This window comes from Paramisgurnus dabryanus, chromosome 21 (genome assembly GCF_030506205.2).
Source record: "Paramisgurnus dabryanus chromosome 21, PD_genome_1.1, whole genome shotgun sequence".
NCBI classification, from domain to species: Eukaryota; Metazoa; Chordata; class Actinopteri; order Cypriniformes; family Cobitidae; genus Paramisgurnus; species Paramisgurnus dabryanus.
This window is the reverse complement of record NC_133357.1, coordinates 10,018,180-10,035,675: the sequence shown is the minus strand read 5'-3', so window position 1 is coordinate 10,035,675 and position 17,496 is coordinate 10,018,180. Positions and strand designations below refer to the sequence as shown.

Here is a 17,496-nt window from a genome sequence, read left to right as displayed (position 1 = left end):
AGCACTCATTAACTTCTTTAAAGCATAGGAAAAATTTGAGAGACATAGTCTTTAAACTTTAGACTCATAAAGACTTTAAGTTCAAAACACAATTCTTCAAAGTGTTTTTTAAACTGCTAATACATATCTTAGGTTACATGATTAATTTTATCTTCTGAATGTACCCATAAGTACTTTCCAAAAACTTAAAAACAAAACATGAGTCACCAGCAGTTGTCACGCTAGTACAAGTAACCAGTGATTCATTGACATGAAAGTAAAAACGAAAACCCTTAAGTTAAGATTGATCGTGTATGCATGTCAGAAAGGTTTTTATAAAAAATAACAAAGGAAAAATAATAAAAAAGGAAAATTCGTGCGATGTGTGCAGCTTAGAAAGAAATGCAACCGGTATAAAAAGTTTAAACGATTGTCACCACCATTCAAGCCCCAAACTAACTTACAAACTCAACGGGAAATTACGGAAAATAATAGTCAAATAGTTAAAATAATGTTATGGTTATTATTAATAGTATTATTATTTGGGTATAAGTTTTTTTTTTTTTTTTGAAAACCCGATCATAACACAAACCGTTAACTTCTGCCTCTTAACATGCTGTAAATCATGACATGCTAAACCGAAAGTGCCTGGTTTCATTGTCCTGGTAATGTTATAAAATTAGGTGTTCTTATCAGTCTTAACGATCACACTTACATATATTGATAAAAACCGTGCAAGGGTGCCAAACTTTATTTTGGCACAAGGGCGTATGACACTTTCACTCACTGTATGAAACATAATTCAAATGAAAACAGTACCCTAATACAAACCTATAGCGTTAGATTCGGAGAAATGAAAGTTAACTTACATGCCAAGGGGGAAGATTTGTCTTTCATAGAGTGAGTGGAGAAAGTGCCGCAGATACGGTCGATGAGAAAGTTTAGCGGTGAATGAGTTTTTTGCCACATTCCATCCCGGTTGATTTTACACCGGATATCTGAGGGGCGGAGTTACTTTCGTACCTCCAGCAATGACCGTTACACCACAGGCGTGTTTGACTTCACGCGGCGTATGATATCAAAGTACCGCGAGAGCGATATGAAAGCTGCGCTTTAGCGCCGCTCTCGCGATACTTTAATCTCATAAGCCGCTCAGTCTGCACAGTGCTGCATGAAATTGAAAACGCCAAGTGTAATTTATTTTTAGACAATGCCCAAACACATCAAATCATATCCACTAATAGTTGATATTATAATATGTACGCACACAGGCAATACGTTACAATGTAAATATTTAAGTGTTTCGTTGCACTCAAATAAGGCACCTCCATATTCATGTTATACTTTTGACCACTGTTACATGAGATATATTTTTATACATTTAAAAACATATACATTTTTAGTTGTCAATTTCTCAGACCTTCATCTCTTCTGTCTCCTCTTGTGCTCATCCCATTCCCTCTGTCTGCATTTTTTGGATAAGTAGGAAGTGAATATTAGTAAACAGTCTGGGAAGAGCACAGGGGTTCAGTGTTAAGTGTCCACTTTGTACTTATGTTTAAGGGTCAGGGTTACGTAAAATGAAATCCTATTTAGATGCTTCTAAGCAATGAATACAAGACCCAAACATTATGCATGCTAATGTGGTCTTGGAATGGATCATAGGTCGGTTTTAACAGCATTATGCAGTTTCCCTCAGACACACACATTCACATACATACATAAACCTCACAATGACTCAAGATAAACTCTGAAACTTTACAGTTAGGAAAGCATCACAAGAGAGCTTTCTTTATAATCAAAAATAACACTTACTGTATGAGATCATTTGCAGAGAGTTAGTTAATTACTGAAGGTATGAGCAATGTTATATTAACACAAACAAACACAACCTTAGATAAAAGATGCACCACATTTAAAGCGTATTGTTCACTTAAACCAATTATACTTCATGACAAATTACAAGTTTGTTATGTAATTTTAAGTGAAAGAGCATAATAAAATGTAGGGTGGGATTTTATCTTGCAAATAGATTGGATTGTAAAGTTATGAATGTGAGACTGTGGAGGATCAGGACATGGAGGCTGAAGGTCAAGTTCACAGCTTTTTGCTGTGTTGCACAAGTTACAGTTCATTTTAAAACATGTTGGTTCTTGCAAATATTGTAGCAATTTTTTATGCAATGCCATGCCAAATAACTGCTACTGTTAACATTAATTATTGACAAGATTTGAAGAAATTCAGTAAAACAGCTGTTGGTTATTAAACAGCTGAATAGCTGTTGGTTTTATTAACCAGTAGCCAGTGAGGCTTATGTAACCCCTCTCATTCGTGCGTTCTATTAAAAGACATTAATCTTAAGGAAATGGTTTCCTAAGAAGGAGCAATAAGAACAGGAAAGTGTGTAAAGAATAAACTGGAAAGTATATTATTATTTTATGTTTAATTTAAATGTAATTTAATTGAATTATTATCTTTAGAGTATTTTATATGTTGGTATGCAAAAGTAACTTCTTTAAAAAGCTTACTCATGTGTCTGCGTCATATCTCTGGGTCCTGGGTTCAGTGTTGAAAGTGCTATAAAAATGTAAGTAGGAATATCACTCTACAGTTTGTACAAGATAACAATACTATATTGATTATGTTTATTTATTTCCAGATTTTCAGATTAACTTATCATCAAACCTTTGTATGACGGCCAATATACAGTAGAGTTCAACCTGTACAATGCATGCTCATGACCCCTTAATAATTATGTAGGTCGAAGTTCAAACAATGACCAGGTTTGTAATTGTATGGTATGGCAGTGATTTGGAGTGTTGTTTGGAGTACTGGCCTGAAAATACTTATTAAAGTTCTTACTCTAAGCCTCGGTGGCTCAGTGTGATTACAGGTTATGTTTTACCCACAGAAAAAAGAAAAAGAAAGAGATGAAAACAACTCAAATAGGAAGAGAATAAAGTGTCACAGATTTAAATACAGAAATAAAGCAATAAATGAAGTAGTACTTACTGTTGTCAGAGGGGCAGCAAAAATCAGATTCAGGGTCGCCATGGTAGTAAAGGTCCATTGCCTAAAAAAAAAAGAGTAATGTAGGTCAGTGCAATGTGTTTTAGGTAAAACTCTTTTGTTGTGTTTAGCACCACATGTCTCTTTTGACCCATAAACATGAGTTCAATGGCAAAAGTTTTGGTCCTTTAGAAAATGATACTGAATGTGAATGTGTGCCTAATCTATTCACATCTATTCCATTCTATTTGAAAATGTCTCCATATCTTTTTATCCCCAGATAAGCAGTATTAAAAGTATGATTTTGTTTCATTAATAATGCACTTTAGATTTACTGAGAGAAATTATTCAGTATGAAAGACTTTAGAATCTCATTTACTTTGTCATATGTGTGCAAATTCACACATAACACAGCAAAATTATTACTATCATGTGTGAATTCATCTATAGCTAGCAAAAAATAAAGCATGTGACATCTGGCGTACAGTTTTGCACCCAAAGTGCTGTGTGAGGAGAGAGAGAGAGCGGGAGAATGCGAGTAATTACCTAAATCCATTTCTTTAATAACCTCCCTAGGGATTTAGTTAGCAGAATGGTAAAAAATTTGAAGGGTATTAATATCTTTGCACGTGTACTTACTCAACTAACCCAGACCATGTGTTTCACAGCCCTTTTATCTCAAAACAACAAAGATGAAAGTGAATATCACAGGGCTATCACATTGAGATCAGCCCATAACCATTAAAAAAAATCTGAAATAAAAAGCTATAATACAAGCAGATACTGTAGACATGCTATAATATTTCTAGAGCATCTCACATTGCATTGTGGGTTTATGAACACTGAAAATGGTAATCCTTATGATCTCCTTTAACTGGCTATTAGCTACAGTATGTGGCTTGTACAAAAGCTGTTGTTGTGGTTGAGTGTATGACACTGACAATAACATGTTTATACAGTAGGTCTTACATTTAACTTAATCTGTCCAAATACTTTTTGAAGCCACTGTACACTGTCAGAAAAAGGGCCCTAGCTGTAACTGGGGGAGTGCCCTTTAAAAGGTACCATTTAATGACAGATTGGTATACATTTGGTACCAATAAAGGTACTAATATGCACTCTTTGGTGTCAGTATATCTCTGAGGAACTAATATGAAGTCTTTAGGTGAAAAGGTATACTTGTGACTAATTTTTCAATCTTCAAAAAATATCTGAGACCTTTAAAGAAGTATATTCAATCTTTTATAGATTTTATATTTCATAACAAGCCAACTTTTTTGTAAAGTGTGGTCATAATATCCTTTAAAATATTGCCAATCAGTTTACACTCACCTAAAGGATTATTAGGAACACCTGTTAATCAACCAATCACATGGCAGTTGCTTCAATGCATTTAGGGGTGTGGTCCTGGTCAAGACAATCTCCTGAACTCCAGACTGAATGTCAGAATGGGAAAGAAAGGTGATTTAAGCAATTTTGAGCGTGGCATGGTGGTTGGTGCCAATCTGCTCAGTTACTGGGATGTTCACGCACAACCATTTCTAGGATTTACAAAGAATGGTGTGAAAAGGGAAAAACATCCAGTATGCGGCAGTCCTGTGGGCGAAAATGCCTTGTTGATGATAGAGGTCAGAGGAGAATGGGCCGACTGATTCAAGCTAATAGAAGAGCAACATTGACCTGAAATAACCACTCGTTACAACCGAGCTATGCAGCAAAGCATTTGTGAAGCCACAACGCGCACAACATTGAGGCAGATGGGCTACAACAGCAGAAGACCCCACCGGGTACCACTGATCTCCACTACAAATAGGAAAAAGAGGCTACAATTTGCACGAGCTCACCAAAATTGGACAGTTGAAGACTGGAAAAATTTTGCCTGGTCTGATGAGTCTCGATTTCTGTTGAGACATTCAGATGGTAGAGTCAGAATTTGGCGTAAACAGAATGAGAACATGGATCCATCATGCCTTGTTACCACTGTGCAGGCTGGTGGAATGATATGGGGGATGTTTTCTTGGCACTCTTTAGGCCCCTTAGTGCCAATTGGGCATCGTTTAAATGCCACAGCCTACCTGAACATTGTTTCTGGCCACATCCATCCCCTTATGACCACCATGTACCCATCCTCTGATGGCTACTTCCAGCGGGATAATGCACCATGTCACAAAGCTTGAATCATTTCAAATTGGTTTCTTGAACATGACAATGAGTTCACTGTACTAAAATGGCCCCCACAGTCACCAGATCTCAACGCAATAGAGCATCTTTGGGATGTGGTGGAACGGGAGCTTCGTGCCCTGGATGTGCATCCCACAAATCTCCATCAACTGCAAGATGCTATCCTATCAATATGGGCCAACATTTTTAAAGAATGCTTTCAGCACCTTGTTGAATCAATGCCATGTAGAATCAAGGCAGTTCTGAAGGCGAAGTGAGGTCAAACACAGTATTAGTATGGTGTTCCTAATAATCCTTTAGGTGAGTGTATATTTTGTTACCCAATGCAATATTTGGTTTCGTACTGTATGAGAGTTGGTGTCTGTTCTGTGTGCCGACCTGTGTGCGTTGACGTGGTTGCCATGTTTCTTCATTCCCATAAGTGATGAAAGGTCCATTGCAGATGCAACATTCCAGTAGTACAGGGCTTCCCAGTAGGGGTGACACTGTCCAGGGACAGATCATATGCATCTCTGACTCCGCCTCCTTAACTTTGCTATCATTATGATGTCGACTGAGCATCTTCCATTTTCTCACCTAGTTAAAAAACACAAACAAAGTGAGCATGGGCTCTGAACCAATAGCAATTTGGTTACCAGCTCAAAACTTTAACCACTACAACACACTACCCCATAAGCAGTCAGGCAATACAATAAAATAAAACTTAAACCATTCAAATATTTGGCCATTACTTTCAGTCACACGCTTTTCTTAGGAGTGCTAGATCAGTTACTAGGTCTCAGTACTGTGAGAAACAAGTAAATCATCTCAGTGTTCGAAGGTTAAACATTAGAGTTAAAGACAAGCTGACTTCAATACAAATCCACAGCTTTAAATGAACCGTGTGTGTCGAGCTATTTGTGTTGACTGATGCTCATAAATGCTCAAGGGTCAGCGGATGATGTCATAGCACAGGGTTGAGATTATTCTGTAATCATAAAAACACACACTGACACACATACTACACACACACACTTTGATCTTCAGCCCTTTATTCCACGGATAAAGCACAAATTCCAGAGAGAAGTGATCTTCGGAGTGCAGCCACCTCTTATTGCTTAGTCTGCAGGGCACACACACACACACACACACACACACACACACACACACACACACTCAGCTTGTCCCAAATGTTTCAACATCAAAAGCTGGTGATTATGTAAGTGCACTTACAGGAAAATGTTAAGATAAAGGACAGTTAATCAGCAACTCTTTCCCTCTTCTCACCTCTAAGGAGTGGGTGAGTTGGCATTTGTCTTGTTTGACTTAAGTTAACCCTGTAGTTTTATTGTCTTCAAGACTGTATTTACCAGGCAGAGATTTTTTATGTCAATACAAAGCAATTATTTTTATGTCTTGGGGAGTGTTTGTATCTGCTTATGTTGCCAGGGAGAGTAATTCTCATTCTGTTTAAAGAGATTAGACCAACATCTCTTAGAGGTCAACGTATTCTCATAAGGCTACCGTTCTTAATCCTATCAGCACAGAAATCCATCAACATTACTCGCCCTAGGGAACCAAGTTAGGTCAGCTGACATCCGTAGACTAAAATAGAGGCGAGCGGGAAGGGGAAACTGTCAGCTGCGCGCCGCGCGCCCAAAATTTTTCACGGACGAGCGGACGCCTCAGGGGGTCCCCGTATGGCCGGAAGGTCGCGCCTGCGCAGTTTTCGCGCCCCTCCCCCAAAAGATGGCCGACTTGGTTTTCCACGGGGATTAGGGATTTCCGATGAAGTTCGGCGCTCGGCCACCAGGGGGAGACTCTGCCCCGTCCACGGACCCACTATTCGTCCGATTGCCCGTTACGGTCGGACACGCCCCCAGGGACCCCCCCAAACGTCCACGGACCCACTATTTGTCCATTTGCCCATTATTTGTGCGGATTGACCCTTGACCCCGACCTGACCGCCCCCCGACCCCCCCCCCCATGACACGGACCCACTATCTGTCCATTTGCCCATTATTGATGCGGATTGACCCCCTGACCCCTCCTGACCGCCCCCCCGACCCCCCCCCGACCCCCCCCCATGACACGTACCCACTATTTGTCCATTTGCCCGTTAGTTGCGCGGGTCGACCCCCTGACCCCTCCTGACCGCCCCCCCAACCCCCCCCGACCCCCCCCATGACACGTACCCACTATTTGTCCATTTGCCCGTTAGTTGCGCGGGTCGACCCCCTGACCCCACCTGACCGCCCCCCCCACCCCCCCCATGACACGTACCCACTATTTGTCCATTTGCCCGATAGTTGCGCGGGTCGACCCCCTGACCCCATCTGACCGCCCCCCCCCCCTGCCACAGACCCACTATTTGTCCATTTGCCCGTTAGTTGCGCGGATCTGCACCAAATTCGCACCACGCGTAGAGCGCGCCGAGATGAACGCGTTAAGGCGTACCCCGGTCGTCTGTTCCCGACCGGTCATTTTGACCTTGCCGGATCATCTCCAAATTCGCACCTCGCGTAGAGCTTGCCGAGACTGAGACGGGTGCGTGGGTCCCACCCTCCTAGCTCGTTCCTGTGCCGAGATAGAGGCCTGACACTCTCATGTAAATAGTCTGCCAATGGACGCGTAATGGGTTCGTGTCAGTTTTTTCCTCAAGGGCCTCGGCGATTTCGACCGCGCGGATTCGACGCGGACGACGCCCGGACCGCGTCGAGGTAACATTCGCGCAAATTCGACATGTACACGAACCCACTATTTATTTTTGAATGGAATCGATGACACGTGTCAGTGCCGTAGCTCCGCCCCACAACGAGTCACCGCCCCCAAACGCGCCTTCCCGAGCACGGCGCGACCTCCTCGTCACGCGTGAGAGGTTTGAGCTAAATCCGGCAAACTTTAAAATTTGGTCCAAAAAAATGACGTAAGGGGTACCCCTTTGGTGTTTTTTTGACCAAATTTTCGACCTCCTCCGATCTTCACCAAACTCGCACCACGTGTCAAGCGTGCCGAGACTAAGACAGAGGTGCAGGTCCCACCCTCCTAGCTCGTCCCTGTGCCTAGATAGAGCCCTGACACGTGCGTGTAAATAGTCTGCCAATGGACAAATAATGGGTTGGTGTCACTGCTTTCCTTTAGAGCCTCACTGATTTCGACCGCGTTAGCACGACACGGACGAAGCGCGGGGAGCGGCGAGGCCACTTGCGCGCACGTACGACATGTACACGAACCCATTATTTTTTTTGAATGGAATCGATGACACGTGTCAGTGCCGTAGCTCCGCTCCGCAACGAGTCACCGCCCCGAGACCCGCGTTCCCGCGCACGACCCGACCCCCTCTTCACGCGTAATCAGGTTTGAACAAAATCCGGGGACGTAAAAAATGTCGTTCCAAAAAAATTACGTAAGGCGTACCCTGTCGTACCACGTCGCCGCACCCTTCACAACGACCCCACTCTCAAGTCTCTAGGACCTTCCCTTCCGGAGATATAAAATGTGAGTTATTTTATTCAAATGCCCCTAGCTCCGCCCCTGAGTGAGTCACGCCCTCGCACTTGGGTTCGTCGGAAAGGTCTCGTCAAGGCCTTTCCAAAGAACCACGACTCGAGTCTCTAGGACCTTCCTGGGCCGAGGAATAAAGCCATAAACTTTTGCCATTTTCACACAATTTCTATATTTGAATGCTTCTAGCTCCGCCCCGGAGAGGGTCACGCCTTCGAACTAGGGCTCGTCGGAAAGGTCTCGTCAGGGCCTTTCCAAAGAACCCTCAATCGAGTCTCTACGACCTTCCTGGACCGAGAAATAAAGCCCCAAATAAGGCTTTTTTTCACCTTTTTCACAAAAAACACTAAGTCCGAACTCAAAAATCCTTCTCACAGAAATGTTACCAGGTGAATCAGCGTCGTCTGAAACGCCTAGAAAACTTGGTCCCCGGTGACAAAATTTCGGACCCCATACTGAAGACCGGACGGGACTTAGTCAAAAATTTGGACCAAATTTTTGACCTCTCCCGATCTGCACCAAATTCGCACCACGCGTAACGCGCGTCTAGATTAATACGTTAAGGCGTACCCCGGTCGTCTATTCCCGAGCGAACATTTTGACCTTGCCGGATCATGACCAAATTCGCACCACGCGTAGAGCTTGCCGAGACTGAGACGGGTGCGCGGGTACCACCCTCCTAGCTCGTTCCTGTGCCGAGATAGAGGCCTGACACTCTCATGTAAATAGTCTGCCAATGGACGCGTAAAGGGTTCGTGTCAGTTTTTTCCTCAAGGGCCTCGGCGATTTCGACCGCGCGGATTCGACGCGGACGACGCCCCGATCGCGTCGAGGTGACATTCGCGCAAATTCGACATGTACACGAACCCACTATTTATTTTTGAATGGAATCGATGACACGTGTCAGTGCCGTAGCTCCGCCCCACAACGAGTCACCGCCCCCAAACGCGCCTTCCCGAGCACGGCGCGACCTCCTCGTCACGCGTGAGAGGTTTGAGCTAAATCCGGCAAACTTTAAAATTTGGTCCAAAAAAATGACGTAAGGGGTACCCCTTTGGTCTTTTTTTGACCAAATTTTCGACCTCCTCCGATCTTCACCAAACTCGCACCACGCGTCGACCGTGCCGAGACTAAGACAGGGGTGCAGGTCCCACCCTCCTAGCTCGTTCCTGTGCCGAGATAGAGCCCTGACACCTGCGTGCAAATAGTCTGCCAATGGACAAATAATGGGTTGGTGTCACTGCTTTCCTTAAGAGCCTCACTGATTTCGACCGCGCTACCGCTACGCGGACGAAGCGCGGAGAGCGTCTAGGTCACTTGCGCGTACGTACGACGTGTTCTTGACCGCACGTTGTCGTACGCGCGCGCAAGTGACTTTGACGCTATCCGCGCTTCGTCCGTGTCGCAGTCATGCGGTCGAAATCGCTGAGGCTCTAAAGGAAAAAACTGACACGAACCCATTATTCGTCCATTGGCAGACTATTTACATGCGAGTGTCAGGCCTCTATCTCGGCGCAGGAATGAGCTAGGAACGTGGTACACACGTTCCTGTCTTAGTCTCGGCACCCTCTACGCGCGGTGCGAGTTTGAAGTAAATCCGGGAATTTTTTTGTCTCAGGCAATGAATTTCGGCCTTTTTTTCCCAATTTGAATGCCCGTAGCTTAGCCTTCAAGAGGGCCACGCCCTTGCCATTGACACTGTTGGAAAGTACTGTTCCAGGGCTTTCCAACGAACCCAAGCTCAAGTGTCTCCGACCTTGCTCGGCTGAGGAAAAGAGCACTAAACCTTAGCCTTTTTCACAAAAAAAAAAAAAAAAAACATAAGTACAAGCTTTTTTTTTACATTTTCAAATGACCGTAGCTCCGCCTCTTATTAGGCTACACCCTCGTGCTTGGACTCGTTGGAAAGGGCTAGTGCGGGCCTTTCCAACGAACCCTCACTCGAGTCTCTACGACCTTTCTGGGCCGAGAAACAGAGCCCTAAACTTGAGATTTTTCACATTTTTCTGATATTTAAATGCCCCTAGCTCCGCCCCTGAATGGGCCACACCCTCGACCTAGTCCGGGCCTTTCCAAAGCACTCTCATTCGAGTCCCTAAGGCCTTCCTGGGCCGAGAAAACGAGCTCTGAAAACAAGCCTTTTTCATAAATTTTCAGAAGTGGAAAACCATATCTCGGCGAGGGAACGTCGTAGAGACTCGAGGCTGGTGTCGTTCGAAAGGTCTCTCCGAGACCTTCAAAACGCCCCCACCCACGAGTCTCTAGGACCTTCCCTTCCGGAGATATGAAAATCGAGCTTTTATTTTTAAACGCCCCTAGCTCCGCCCCAAAGAGTGCCACGCCCTCGACCTTGGGCTCGTTGGAAAGGGCTTTCCGCCACCTTTCAAACGCCCCCACCCCCATGTCCCTATGACCTTCCGGTCCGGAGATATACGAAATTTGCCTATTTTTTCAAACGCACGTTGCTCCGCCCCCTAGAAGGCCACGCCCTCGAACTCGGATTCCTTCGAAAGGTCTCCCCAGGGGCTTTTTAAGGAATCCGAAATGGAGCGTCTACGACCTTCTCGGGCCGACAAACAGAGCCCTGAAAATCAGCATTTTTTACAAATTTTCAGACAGAAAAGAAATTGAGGCAAATCTTCAAGAAAGTCTTTTTTGAACATTTCATCCAAAAAAAAAAAAAATCTATCTCGGCCAAGGAATGTCGTAGAGACTTGGGGGTGGTGTCGTTTGAAAGGTCTCGCCGCCCCCTCAGACACGCCCCCAACCCCAAGTCTCTATGGCCCCGCCCCTTTCCGAAAAACCATTGTTTTCAAAACGCCTTTTCAAAAGCGCATAGCTCTGCCCTTGAAGGAGCCACGACCTCGACCTTGGGTTCGTTGAAAAGTCCTCGTCCGGGCCTTTCCAACGAACCCTCACTCGAGTCCCTAAGACCTTCTTTGGCCGAGAAACAGAGCCCTAAACTTGAGATTTTTCACATTTTTCTGATATTTAAATGCCCCTAGCTCCGCCCCTGAATGGGCCACACCCTCGACCTTGGGCTCTTTGGAAAGGCCTAGTCCGGGCCTTTCCAAAGCACCCTCAATCGAGTCCCTAGGACCTTCCTGGGCCGAGCAAACGAGCCCTGAAAACAAGCCTTTTTCATAAATTTTCAAAAGTGGAAAACCATATCTCGGCGAGGAAACGTCGTAGAGACTCGAGGCTGGTGTCGTTCGAAAGGTCTCTCCGAGCCCTTCAAAACGCGCCCACCCTCGAGTCTCTAGGACCTTCCCTGCCGGAGATATAAAAAACGAGCTTTAAAATTCAAAAGCCCCTAGCTCCGCCCTAAAGAGTGCCACGCCCTCGACCTTGGGCTCGTTTGAAAGGCCCGGTCCGGGCCTTTCCAACGAACCCTCACTCGAGTCTCTGCGACCTTCCTGGGCCGAGAAACAGAGCCCTAAACTTGAGCTTTTTCACACTTTTCTGATTTTTAAATGCCTCTAGCTCCGCCCCTGAATGGGCCACACCCTCGACTCTGAGCTCTTTGTAAAGGTCGTGTCCGGGCCTTTCCAAAGAACCCTCATTCGAGTCCCTAAGACCTTCCTGGGCTGAGCAATGAAGCCTCAAATTGAGCTTTTTTTCACCCTTTCTCACACAAAAAACACACAAGTCCAAACTCAAAAATCCTTCTCACAGAAATTTTACCAGGTGAATCAGCGTCGTCTGAAACGCCTAGAAAACTTGTTCCCTGGTGACAAATTTTCACGTCCCATACAAAAAACGTGAAAAAATGAGGATTTTCGCAGCCTCACAGAAGGGCCCCGGAAGGGCCTAGGTGCCCCAAATTCGGGGCCCTGACTCACAGAGTGCCCCTCTACGACATATCCAAAGACGGGCGTCGTGGCGCGAAAGAAAAAATTTGGCCGCCGTCCGAAAACATCAAATTCCCCCATTATAATTCCCATAGGCCTCAGGCCTCAAGTTTTCGTTGCTTTTTTGGAATCTATTTTTTCTGGAACGCCGCAGCGGCCCGCGCTTCGGGGGTCCGTCTCGGGAGAACTCCGACATAGAGCGTGCCGATTTTTGACCCGATCGGACTCCGGCACGAACCCACGGCCGGTAGCGGGAAACTGTCAGGTCTCCCGCTAAGCTGGGAAAAGTCGAAAGGTCGCAGAAATCGGTGCGCGGGCTGCCGGAGAGCTCTAACGCGACATATCCGGAACCCGCGCGCCGACGGCGTAAGGCGCGCGCGCTACGCCCTGCCGAAAACCTTAAAACTAGGGCAGGCAGGTCGAGTCGCGAAGGGGTCTCGGCCGCGACGCTCGGTGTTCCGCGGAGAGGACGTCCGGACTAGAAGACCCGCGCGCGCCCCGGTCGAATCGGAGTCTTCGCGACCGCGTAAACCCACCGCAAAGTGCGACCCCCGCGCGAGATACGGCCCTATAGCTCTTCTTCCGAACGTCGCTCGAGTCTGCGCTTCCGGGTTCCGTCGTTTGGGACCCCGGAGTGCGCGCGTGCCGAGTTTCGGCCCGATCGGAAGCCGACACGAACCCGCGTACCGAAACGCGGGAAACTGTCGGGTCTCCCGCGAGGACGGGAAAAGTCGTAAGCTCTCCAAATTCGGCACGCGGTCTGCCGGACGGCTCTGGCCCGACATATCCGAAACCCACGCGCCAACGCCGCATCTCGTGCGCACAGGAGCGTCGCGAAATCCCAGTTTTAGGGTTCGTAACTCGGCTCGCGATAGGCTCTCCGCCGCGTGCTTCGGAGTCCCCGGCCGGGCCCCACGTGGGATGTTACGACGGGCGTATCGGGGCCGCGCGACGTTCGGGGACCGCGCGGGGGTCGCGACACTTTTCCATTAAACCAATGTTATTTTCCGTAATGGGTTTGTGGACGCGCTCCTCGTGACCCCGCGCGGTGTCATATGACCTCTGGGGGGCCCCCGATCGACATATCCGAATCTGGAGAACGTAGCTCCAAAATAAGACAAGGTTGTCCAAATGTTCTCAAAATCACTCATCATGATCCTCTTGATGGCCTAGACCACCAGACCATGTAGTTTGCCATTCGAGCTCCGTTTCGCTAATTTTTTTTCTGAAGGTCCCAGGGGTCTGCGCTTCGGGGGCCCGTACGGCGGGGCCCCCAAGCACGCGGGTGCCGAATTTCAACCCGATCGGACACCGTCCGCGAACCCGCAGTTTTAGCGGGAAACTGTCAGTGCTCCCGCGAGGCCGGGAAAAGGACTAGGTGCCCGAAATTCGGCGTGCGGTCCAGTAGAGGGCCCTGGCACGACGTCTCCGAAGCCCGCGCGCATTCGGCGTACGCCGTGCCCACAGCGCCCTCGGTGTGCCTCCCAGTGCAATCACAAAACGCCTAGGGTTAGGGTTGGCAAGTAGGGTCACGAAAGGTTCTCGGGGGGCAGGCCGCCGGATTCCTCAGCTGGGCCGTCGGCAAGGGGATACCACGTGCGTTTCGAAGCCGCGCGCCCTTACGGGGCCGCGTGACGGCACTGACACGTCTCCATTAAAGCAATGTTATTTTTCGTACCTGGTTCGTGTCACCACGTCCCCAGGACCTCGAGACGGGCCGGATCTCGAAACGGACGACTGGCAAGCTTACAGCCGATGGAGGAGGAGGGGGTAGGGGTGGTTCGGTAGAGCTAGGGTCCAAATTGAGCAAAAACGGACAGGAACGACATTTTCGCGTCGAACTCTGCGCTACAGGGCGCGTGAGGGGACGTAAGCAGGGCCCGTGACGTCCGTTTGGGGTTTGGACCTTTTCCCAAAAAAGTAGTCTGCAAATGTACAAATAGTGGGTCTGTGTCATGGGGGGGGGTCGGGGGTGCGGTCCGGTGGGGTCAGTTGGTCGACCCGCGCAACTAACGGGCAAATGGACAAATAGTGGGTCCGTGTCATGGGGGGGGGGTCGGGGGGGTGGTCAGGAGGGGTCAGGGGGTCGATCCGCAACAATAATGGGCAAATGGACAAATAGTGGGTCCGTGTCATGGGGGGGGGGTCGGGGGGGTGGTCAGGAGGGGTCAGGGGGTCAATCCGCACCAATAATGGGCAAATGGACAAATAGTGGGTCCGTGTCACGGGGGGGGGGTCGGGGGGGTGGTCAGGAGGGGTCAGGGGGTCAATCCGCACCAATAATGGGCAAATGGACAAATAGTGGGTCCGTGTCAGGGGGGGGCGTGTCCTGGGGGGCGTGCCCGAGGGTCCCGAGGGGTGTGGCGCTAAATCCGGACCAATAATGGGCAAGTGGACAAATAGTGGGTCCGTGTCACTGGGGGTCGAGGGGGGGTCGAGGGGGGTGGTCCAGCAACTCAATGGCACCCCTAGAGGTGTCCATTTCCTGGTAGAATCTGCCTTGCAGGTAAAATCTTTGAAATTTTAAAAGTGTACATTCTGTAACCGGTTTAACGCGTCCATGGTTGACATAAAAGGCGTACGATCCCTCGCCCCAACTATGGTTACGGTGGCAGACTAAATGAATGGCATTTTTGACACCAACCCACTAGAAGTCCTTACTCATAAACTCCAGTCAATATAACTTATTATTAGTTCTGCCTGCGAAGACAAACATCACTTTCCTTTAGATCATACTTACAAAATACCACAGTATCATGGCAACCATCACTTTTTACGTTTTATTTATGCTTTTATCCAAAGCAATTTACAGTGCATTACATTGAATCAGTATGTGTGTTCCCACAGCTCAATTGTCTAACAGTTACAGCTACAGAAACACTTTTACATAGACATTTCATTCATGAAATTATATATTATTGGGTTTGGGTTATATTTTGAACATTAATGCATTACATTTATATCTATACATTTACAAGATGCTTTCATCCACATTGAAGCTATAGGGGCCAGTCACACCAATAGCGTTTATGGCAGTTGCAGGCGCCTTTTTTGAATGATATTCTATGGGCAGGGCGCGTTTGCGCGCTGTTTATGCGCGCCGAGCGCCTTGCGGTTTTTTGCCGCCTGCCGCGCACGCGTTTTTGAAGGAGCGCTGAGAGCGGAGAAGCGCCCGACGTCATTCGTGTCTTTCCATTGTCCAATCGAATGAGGGGAGAGGCGGGCCTTACGTTGTGGTGAGGGAAGTTTACAGTTGCTTTGAAGAACCGGACTCCACTCGCTCACTCTCTCCTGCGTGTTTGTGCACCTCTCATCCTCAAACAAGGTCAGAGCAAGCGTCATCTTTTTAAAGTTTCTGCTGATATGACAGTTAACAGCAAAAGAGAGCTCACGCTTCAATATTTGATTGACAAGACAGCTGACTCGGTGATTGCTTAGCAATATGAAAAGCCGCGTCGCACTGCTCTTTTTTTTAAAAAGGCAGTGCGTCGCGCCTTGCGTTTGCAAGCGTTTAAAGCGCTTTTGGTGTGACTGAAGCCATATACTATATATGGGTGATTTTCGCGAAATTAGACTTATGAGGTCTCATGAAACATTTTGATAAGTATCAAAATAAGAAGCATACAGTTACAAACATCTCTTTATGTACTATTTTGCACATGATTTCAAATGACATCATCATACAAACCCATTTTGTTGCTTTTTCCACATTTAAGGGGAAGATTTTCATTACCGCAACGTGTCCATAACTGGATTTGGGTTTTTTGACATGGATATATTTATAATTAAAAAATCTAAAAATTAAAAAGCTTCAGTGCATGTTATACTATAAACATTTACAGTAAAGAAACATGTGCTATTTGGTTATCATTGGTAAATGTAGAGACAATAATAAGGAATATAAATGTGTCCAAGACCGATTTTCTCATCCACCGCAACAATTTTCAATCATTGTTTAAGCCCTCAAGAAACTAACATTTACCAAAAAAATAGTTGGAAGGGACATAATTGACTGTGACACTCAAGATGGCTACCAGGTTAGCAGTTCTTATTTTTTCTCTCCAGATAAAAGTTGAAATTTTGTTTGTCATAGTACCTAGACAACTTTTTAGTTCTCATTACCGAAACATGAGTTTGTAAATGCATATATTTAATGTATTATCATGTTGCGGTAATGATCATTTTTGATAATGATAATCTAAAAAAATGTAAATAATTCTATAGGAAATATTTTTTAAATCCTCTAAAAATAATGGCTAGTAAGTTCATACCTTAATCTCATATGTGCAAAAAAATGGCTTCAAGGGCTTTTTTAAAATTCTGATGTTGGACACCTTCTAAATCTGGATTTCGTGAGAATCACCCATATGTTTTATCAGTATGTGTGTTCCTTGGGATTGAAAGCAATGACTTGCGCTGCTAACACAATGCTCTAGCAGTTAAGCTACATGAATACTAAAGACTCAAGCTACATGTACATAGTTTTCGTTTTTAACATGCATTACGTCTACAGTTACGTCTGGCATCCACACTATTCTAGAGTTTTCCAAGTAACAGTCTGTGTTTAATGTGTTGACGTGTGCCTGCCTGTTCACATTCTGTACTTTTATATTTATCAGTTTGCATAAAAGCTAAACATTTTCATGAGTGCTTTTATGTCTGTGTAGTCTCGTCTCATTTTCCTGTAGCTTAATTGGTAGAGCACTGCGCTATGCATAAAAGTGCCTGCCAAATGCATGAATGTAAATGTAAATCTTTCCAGTCTGTTCTTGTCTTACACACTTAAAAGCACTTAATCCTATTAGCATTATGACAGTAAACCCGCTCTTCCAATCCCATGATAATGCGTCCTAAACTCACAAAATCTTCTTTGTAGCGATTCGGTAACAATGACAGAATGATCCAGGCCTTTTTGTGCACCAAAACAGAGCTCTAGAAATAAAAGGCTCAGATGCAGAACCCTCTAAGTGTGTCTTGTCAGTAATTGAAATGC

General features: G+C 46.1%; 1 protein-coding gene across 2 annotated transcripts in view; it reads right to left on the bottom strand.

Moving 5' to 3' along the window:
• The window catches only part of sgk1 (serum/glucocorticoid regulated kinase 1), a 30,802-nt gene that overhangs the window by 5,259 nt on the left and 8,047 nt on the right, over positions 1-17,496 (bottom strand). The window contains exons 4-5 of one of the 2 annotated variants that reach the window (XM_065285465.2): positions 5,548-5,745; positions 2,992-3,052 (exon numbers count right to left, since the gene is read on the bottom strand). In XM_065285465.2, coding sequence (XP_065141537.1) covers positions 2,992-3,052; positions 5,548-5,745 — 259 coding nt within the window. Of the gene's footprint in view, positions 1-848; positions 980-2,991; positions 3,053-5,547; positions 5,746-17,496 lie in introns of those variants that run through there. The other variant, XM_065285466.1, reaches the window with a different exon arrangement.